At 39.5% G+C, this 8,848-nt stretch overlaps 1 protein-coding gene across 1 annotated transcript; it reads left to right on the top strand.

Annotated features, from left to right (window-relative positions):
• Nucleotides 1–1,461: 1,461 nt before the first annotated feature.
• On the top strand, nucleotides 1,462–7,346 carry LOC101170477 (ankyrin repeat and SOCS box protein 9). Its single transcript, XM_004081956.4, has 7 exons — nucleotides 1,462–1,624; nucleotides 1,701–1,780; nucleotides 1,984–2,091; nucleotides 2,279–2,429; nucleotides 2,657–2,791; nucleotides 6,674–6,865; nucleotides 6,972–7,346. Exons 1-7 carry the CDS (start codon nucleotides 1,558–1,560, stop codon nucleotides 7,139–7,141), a joined length of 903 nt encoding a protein of 300 aa, XP_004082004.1. The 5' UTR covers nucleotides 1,462–1,557; the 3' UTR covers nucleotides 7,142–7,346.
• The last annotated feature ends 1,502 nt before the right edge of the window (nucleotides 7,347–8,848 follow it).

Raw genomic sequence — 8,848 nt, 5'->3', positions numbered from 1 at the left:
ATTAGATTTGTTAAAGAACCACTAGCAGAAGAGAAGATTAATCTAATTTTCCAGTTTTTTCAAATGGTTTTTGTACAGATTTTCAATTTCTGGTTATTTAAAAACAGAAATGAACAAATATTCATACGGACACATGTTGTCATATAGGATAGTTTATCTAAAAAAACTATTCAACTTATGGATAAATTAAATGTATAGAAGATTTTAAAAATATTTTTAAGTTAGAATAGAATAGAATAGACTTTATTATAACTGGCAGCAGTAGTTAAATTGTGGGTGGTTCCAACAGCAGCAGTGCACAGGGCAAAAGTGAGTAAGAAAGAAATAATAATATTAAAAGAAAAAGCACAAGCCATAAGGAAATTTAAAAAAACACAAGAGAGACAGCAATAAAACACTGGAAACACAATAATAATAATAACAAAAAAAAGGATTAAAGTGCAGTTTTGTGCACAGTTTTGTCCATTTTACAGTGGTATCAGTTGAGGGTGTTAAGCATAATTATTGTTGTTTAAAACAAATAAAGAAATAAACATTTTAACATGTTTGGCCAAAAGACGCACATGGCTTTTCACCTAAAAGTGAGAAGTCAAAGCAGAAAGTGGTCCTTAATAAAGAATAATTAATAATCAAATGTGTATTTTATTAAGCTTTCGTTCACACAAGAACAGAAAATCATAAAGTTTGGACGCCAAAAATAGCGGAGTCATGTATGCATGAGTCCCTGAATGCATCAGCCGTTGCTGCACATGCTCTCTGAGCCTCAGACCTGAAAGCAGTCTGGACATTTGAAACAAAGCATCAAGGACCTTTAGTGTTCAGCACAACAGAGAGGCCATTCATTCAGCTTCTACAATGCTATTCTAATCCACTCTCCTGGCACGGCACTAAGTCAATTGTGTGTGGCCTTCTGCTCAGCATTTACCAGCAGATGCTGAAAGGCTTTGTCCACATTCTGCTCTCTCGTCGCCCTCTGCTGGACTCTCGTGTAACTGCAACTCTTGAAACAAACTGGGGTTTTTGTCAGTGCAAGTTAAACGTTGGGGTGTAAAAATCCAGTGGCTGCCCCTTTAAAATCCGATATTCTGAATGCATCGAGCACCAGGATCAAAAACTGCTTCTAGCTGGTCATGTTGCAGGTGTGTTGTGAGAAAGCTCTCATAAAAGGAGATTTTCATTGCTGCTATAAGTCCAAGTTTAAATAAAAGATAATTTCACCCTAAAAACAGAGAAATTCTGTGCAGCAGCAGAAACAAACGTGGCTGTTTGTGACGGGAGAGTCCGGGTTTTGTCCCACTGCGTTGGGTTTCTCTTGTGTTCAGCTCTTTCCTGCTGTAAAGGAAGGGTGTGCATGGGTGAGCACAGACCTGCTCCGGCGCTTCTGCACCTCTGCGTCCTCATTGGCCCTCTAGTTTGTTGCGTTCAGGAGGCCTCTCTTCCTGCAGGAAGGAAATGACATCAACTGACTGAGATCTGCCCACAAAACAAGACCAAACACAGTCTGCTCTACTCAACAATCAGGCTCTGGGAATGAAAAAAACAACAACACGATGAGCCATGTCTGCTGGACACAAAGAGACCCAGCGGGCCAGCACTGTGTTTTTCTCCAGCCCTTTGATGAGTGGTGAGTAGTATCTGACAGTTCAGGCGTGTTTTCACCTTCAAACGGCTCCTTTCAATGCATTTCCCTCCACATGGAGATGTGGAATCCGACTGGTCTCCAGTTCACGCTGCAGCCTTTAACGGACAGCTCCTCACCCTGCAGAGGCTCGTGGCTCAGGTAATGTTTAGTAGACCCTTGGGGAGTAGAGTTACATTGTAATAAAGTATTGCAACTCACAGCTTCTGGGTCCAGAGCCCCCCAAAAAAACTCACGTTTGATCTTGAGTTACACATGCTGCTGTGGTGAATTTCATTTTCAGGACTCCCTATGTGTGGCTATAGAGTTTCTGAGAATCCACATGTATGTTCTTTTGCTCACAGGGAGTCTGTGTAAACCTGAGCACTTTGGACCGGGTCTCGCCCCTTCATGGAGCGTGCATGCAAGGCCACACAGCATGTGCCGAGCTTCTGCTGGAAAACGGGGCAGATGTCAGTGAAGTATCTATCATCTGAGTTCACTTTGTCGGTGAAACATTTCAACTTTGGGCCCAAAGAATGGAAATAATGGGATTTTTCATGTTCCCAGTCTAATTTTGCTGCTTTTTGTTTGTCGCATCTTTGTGTGTTTTTTTTTTGCTGACTGAATTTCTGTTTTAAAAGTGACCTTTGACGCTAGGTAAACCGCTCGACTGTGGACGGCAGGACAGCCCTCACAGAAGCTTGTGCTCGGGGTCATGTGACCTGCGTATCGCTGCTTCTGCAGCGTGGAGCGGCTCCCCTGGGCACCAGCCAACCCAGCTCTCCGATCCACTTGGCTGCTGCTGCAGGTCAGAGGTCACATTCCAGGACATGTGCATGGATGATCTTAGTTAATACTAACAAAAAAAAAAAAAAACCCTAACGTGTATTAAGTTTTAAAGAAAAGACAGCCTGCTGACTGAGACTTGAAAGTAAAACAGAAGCACGTTCTCTCCTGGGATGTCGGGCCAATTTCAAAGCTGAACCCTTTGAGTGCAGCGCTTCTGGTTACGAGCCCTCTGGCGACTCTCCCCAGGTCGGCCTGAGTGCATTGAAGCTCTGGTCCTGCACGGTGCAGATGTGGATCAGCACATTGATGTTGTGGGAACCCCTCTCCATGCTGCCTGCTCTAATCTGCATCTCAGTTCTGTGGAGAAACTTCTTCAACTTGGTAGGGGATCTTCATCTTTGGGTTGCAAACGCAGGTTTTGAAAACTCTTTTAGCCACATCCATTTTTGTTTTAGGTCAAACAGGTTCTGTAAAGCTGCTGTCAGCCAGGATCTGTAGTCAGAGAATAGAAAAAACAACAACAACCCCTCCCATCTTAAACTCACATTTTTGGTTTAAAATAAACTTTTGCAAGATTTTGCTTTTTCCACTCTGATCATCTTTTGTGGAGTTTTCAAAGTGTTTCCAGTGGGTTTTTTTTATAATTATGATTGTGCTGCTTTGAGCCAAAATTCACAGCTAAAATTCACTGTTAGTGAGTAGCAAACCCCCATTCCCGTCACCCAGAACTGTGAGCTGTTTACCCGCTATCCGGCTAACTTACAGCTTCTCACACCCTGAACCTAATATTAGGGAGAAAAAATAGTCCCAAACCATTGTGTGTGCATAATAATTTATTTGTAACCTTTGTCTGCCTGTTTGTGTGTAACTTTGGATTTGTGTGTGCGTATTATTTGATTGTAACTATGGGGTTAGATAACTGTCAATAAAAAATGTATGCATAAATACAAAACTGTCCAAAAACTTCTACTTTGTGCACAACTTAAAATCAAATCTATAAATACAACATTTAGTTTTACGTTTGACACGTCTGCCAGTTAGCCTACTTTATCTCTGAGTTAGTTTTGCTGTTTTTGTTTCGTTATCCTCTTAATATCAGCTAGTTTTGACAGACATGCAGACATGCATATCTAATAAGTGGAGTGGCATGTCTGCAGCCGCTTTCTGCCAGGTCTGGGTGTGAAACTATCTGCTGGTGCATTATTTCTGTTTAAGCCAGGTGTAGGCACCAAAAGTGTTTGGCCTGTATTCCGACCTGTTTTATTCCATTTTCAACAGAGTCATAGTAACAAGATAATGTCCCTGTTGTGGGATCAATAACATTATAAAAAGTTCGACTTCATTTTAGTTTAATAAATAAATGTCCAGACGCATATTTGAACAATCCATGCTCCCTGACTCTGTGACCCCATGACCTACTTTTGAGGGGAAATTTTGTATTCAAGATGTGTTCAAAACAAAGACAATGTTATTTACAACACGTTATACGTAAAACTAAAAGTTGCATTTTTTTATAGTATTAATTTGTGCACAACTTTGTCTTTATGAATATGTTTCTTTTAGACAGATTCCTTTTTTTAAACTTTATTATTCAAAACAATATGAACAAATATGTATGACAAGAACAAAAGTCATAACAATAAGAATGCCAGGGGATGGTACATGTATTACCAAATAATTATTACAAAAATAGATTACTATGCATTGGAAATGTTCAGAGACAGACAGTTTTCATAAATACGTATGACTTTTTTGTTTAAGCGATTAGAAAAAGTGTGCAAATAAGATTCTAATTCTTTAATTATTACAGGGTAAAATAGTTGTGATGAAGAAAATTTTGATTTGTGAAAATGAAACTTACTAAATATTATAATTATATTAATTGCCAATATTATGTTTGATTTTATTTTATTTTGGTGTAGGCCAAATATGATAAATTCAAATTTCATCTGAAATTGTGAGTCTAATTTGTAATTTATAAAACGTGCACAATCTTTCCAAATCTTTTTGTAATATTGTTTCTGGGTGTTCTTTACAAAGCAAACAGTTGGGGTCAATTGTCTTCTTATAAGTGGGATAGATTCTATGTAAGAGTTTGTAGGATTGACAGATTCCTCACCCCATAGACTGTGACTCACTCCATGTATTTTTTGCGTAACTGTGTAACAAGTTCACTTCAACATCAAAAATGTACAAATACTTAACACAATTTACACACGCACAACTTGAAATTACAACAGCTTAAATTCAGAACGGCTCCCATGCGTACACATCTACCAATTGCCTGATACACACACACACTCACACACAAAACCACATTTACGCACAAGTCAGTGCTCGAGGGGTTTTGAGACTCTTTTCACTTCTCCAGATTTGTGCGAGGATGATGTGTTTAAATGCTGGTGCCGAGTTTTCTTATCACTCTAAACCTATTTGCTTCTGTAGGTGTTGCTGAAGTGACAAATACTTAAAAAAAAAAAAGAACAAACAAAGGATAATCTCAGCGGTCGAAGTTTACTTTTTAAAGCCTAAAAAATATCCAAAAGATGTGCGTTTTTTTGTCTGCTCCTGATTCACAATGATTTGAGTAAAGAAACACTCAGAAAAGCAATTTTGAGGGTCATTTTCTTCAAGCGTGTCATCAGATAAATGCCCCGTAGGAGCAGCTTTTTTATTTGGTTTCCTGCATTGTGAGGTGAAATACGTCTTATTTTTGTGAGTCTGGCTCTGCTACATGGAAAGTGTGGAACAGGGAGGTGCAAAAGTTTCACAAATGTGAGAGGACCAAACTGAGCTTCCGCCTCCACACGTTTCTCAATAGGTGTAAACTTCTCAGACGCTTTCAGCGAGCTGTCACAGAGTCCTGCTCCTCATGCCAGGTGAAGACAGAAACTGGACCTGATTTTTGAAGTAAAATAGAATGAAATAAAAACTCTGATCCATTGCTGTTGGAGATGAACAGCTGCTGGTTCTTCTGTCACCTCAGTGTTTAGTCTTTGCTGCTGCAACACTTCCTTTAATTTGACTTCCTCTGTGCTAATTTGGTGGATTTGCTCATCGGTTTTTCTGCTGTTTGTCACCTTTGGCTGTTTGATGTGGAGCCTCACATCCTTTAAAGACCCACTCTCATAAAAATCAAGGTTTTGGCATTTTAAACGTGTTCTTTTGGTATTTCTTATAATGGAACAGATCTATAAAGATGATTACACTTAAAAAAGGCATTTTTTGAGCATTTCTTTATTAAAATCATAATGAATCAGGAGCAGACGAAAAAAATGCTGTTTACAAAAGCTTGCAGATGTGACGTAGAACCGACGACAGGCCACAAGCTCCCTGCTCTGCTCCACTCTGATGCATCTACTTGCAGACGACTTGATCCGTGTTCGTCTTTGTTTTTCTCGTCTGAGCTGGAATCTGGATCAAAACTGTTCGGCAGCATAACTCCAATCTTGCTCGCCATTTTTGTTCTATCGCTAATGTGAGCTTGGGGGTGTGAGGGGCTGTAAGCTAGTGGGAGAGAGTGTAAACAAAGAGAGGATGGAACACGAGGGAAGGCTGACTCCATGTCAACTGTCCGGTCCACAACTAAGAGGGGAATTTCCAATGATCTCCTGCTGCTCTGCAGAAACTACGTCCTGCACTTTGATTAAACACAGGATACTCAGGAATAAAAACACCACTGGGAATGCTTTTACAAAAGATGATTGTAATGGGATTCTAAAGTCAGTCCAATGACTGCCAAAACAAACCCAAACCATTACTCACCACCAACGTGCTTGACAGCGGATTTGATACAACGCTGTGTGTTTTATCCAAACATCTGGATAGAAACATAAACGAACGGTCGGATAAAATTTATTCCAGACTTGTAGAGCAAACAATCCTAAAAACTCACATAAATGCAATACAATAAAAGATCCAGTGCAACCTTCAAAAGTAAATTTAAGGAATTTTGCTGTTTAGAAAGGATACTTTCTCTGTTTAGATTTGATTGTATGTTTTTTTGCTGGTAACTGAAGCTTGCATTATTTGAGATGAATTTATGGGTTTTCTCATCAAACAGACATTTTCTCTTTTTGTAGCCATGCCTATGGTCATTTATTTAGAGGAATAGAAGGGCCTTATTCAAGTTGTGCACATTTTCAAATCAAACTGATCAAAAGAAGTAGTGAAGATGTTTTTTTTATTTTTTTTTACATTTTGGTTTTTTAATTTCTCAGGTTTGATCGTTTTCTTTTTTTGAGACCTTTTTTTCCCCTTCAGGTGCAAATGTGAACCAAAGCAGACTTGATGACTCACCTTTGCACGTTGCTGCTCGCCTGTCCAGCCCGGAGCTGGTGTTTGTCCTGCTGGATCATGGGGCAGATCCCCGCCTCACAAACTCAGAAGGCAAACGGCCGGTAGACCTGGTCCCCCAGAACAGCCCAGCAGGGAGGCTGCTGGAAGCAGCAGGAGGTAGTGGAGCCATGTCGACTCGCACTCATGAGGGCTTCATGGCCTTTAGGTAGGAGGAGACAGAAGATCAGAATGTCTCTCATGAATGGATGCTGCCTGTCCTCAGGAGTGCCTCTTCTGAAGCAGCTGTGCCGGCTGTGCATCAGGAGGACTGTGGGGAGGCGGAGGCTGGCTGGGATTCATGACCTTCACCTCCCTGCACAGATACGACAGTATCTCCTCTACTTATCAGGCCCCAGGGAAGGTTTAATGGAGTCAAATCCTTCAACCTTTTAACAGACAGGTGTGTTACACCCTTTGCCCACTAGGGGGCAAGCTTGTACAGTTTGTTTATCCCTTGTGTTTATCCCTTATGGGGTCGAGATGACCCGAGCCTTAGATTGACATGTTCTCCCTACCATGACAAAGGTGAATAAAGGTGAAGGTGATGTCATGTACTCCATGGACACCAATGAAGATCACAAATCATTGAAGATAAAAAGTTTAGTGCACTGTCTTGTGGGGTCTGGATGACCCAACTCCCAATGTTAAAGTGCCTTGGATAGCACAAGGAAGGGTTCAAGCAAATCCACTTCACACACACACGCACACACACACACACGCACGCACACACACGCAAAAACCCCTTTATCAATTTGAACTAAAATATTTCCGTGGCCCCATGTGGTTAAAATGCAAACATAAAAGATTCATAAGCAAAAATATGCTATAAACTTTTTATAAAAAACATTAATTGGAAAACTCAGAATTATTCTTTTAACTTTTATAAATATAAAATAAATGAATGTATAGATTAAGCACTATAAAGATATTAGATTATATATTTGTCTATTTTCTCATGTAAAAACACTGTATTTTAGTTTTATGTCAGGAAATTCTATGTGAAACAATTGTAATAAATGCTTTCATTAAAACATGGTTGTTTCCGCGGAAACAAGCAGCTACATTTTGCTTCATGGGTCAGTGCTTGTGCAGGTGAATGCTGCTGTGGGAGTCTTCCTCTCATCTTTCCTGTCCATCTTTTTTTTTTTTTTCTTCCACTACCAATATGACCAGATACTGATCTGAAGCCCTGCATGCACGGCTGGTAAAGATGAACACACAGTATGGCGTCTGAATATGATCCACCGTCCTGTAAACTCTAACAGAGCATTTGAGATCTGGAAACAGGAGGCGTTGACATTTAGCAGAAAATGCTTTTGCTGTGATAAGGTGGAAAAAGAACCAAGAAAAAAAAACTTCTTGAGCGCTGATACATTTAGCAGAAGGAACAAAGAAAAAAACCTCAAAGCATTTTGATAACAAATGTCATCACAGTCTGCAAAAGAAAGGATTTGTTTGTTAAGTGGAGTGGAGCCAGGTGAAGAAGTAATGAGATACTTTTACTCAGTTACTGTACATTTATGATATGACACAATTTTTTTCAAAAAGGCAATTAGTTTTACTGCATACTTTGATTAAAAAAAGTACTCATACTACCAAAAAAAACAGATAAAGTTACTTTATTGTGTTCCGTTTCTTCATTGGAAACATAATAACATTGGTCCAACATTATTACCAACACATAATTATGTAAAATGTAACATCAGCTTTCATGCACAAACGTTTCCCAGAGAAAGCAGCATCAAAAACCAAACATTACTAGAAAAGAAAATATTGTTATGAATGAGCCACAGGAGCGACAAAGCTCATCATGTTGTGGTTGTACAGGTTTATTTTGAAATATCAGAGACTGAAACAAAAGTCAGAAGGACAAACGTGACGGGCAAAAAGAACATTTATTTAACACATTTTTATTTCTTAACTTGTAAATATCAGAGACTTGGTGTGAGTTTAAATAAATGTGATTAAATGTTTAAATATGGGATATCAGTGTCAGCATAGGGCCACATGGTGGTGTAGTGGTTAGCAGGCTCACCTAAGAGCAAGAAGGCCCTGGTTTAAATCCCAGCTGGGTCCTTTTTTCTGTTTGGAGTTTGTCTC

The sequence above is a fragment of the Oryzias latipes genome, chromosome 21, assembly GCF_002234675.1.
Source record: "Oryzias latipes chromosome 21, ASM223467v1".
Taxonomy (NCBI): domain Eukaryota; kingdom Metazoa; phylum Chordata; class Actinopteri; order Beloniformes; family Adrianichthyidae; genus Oryzias; species Oryzias latipes.
This window is presented reverse-complemented; position numbering and strand designations above follow the sequence as displayed.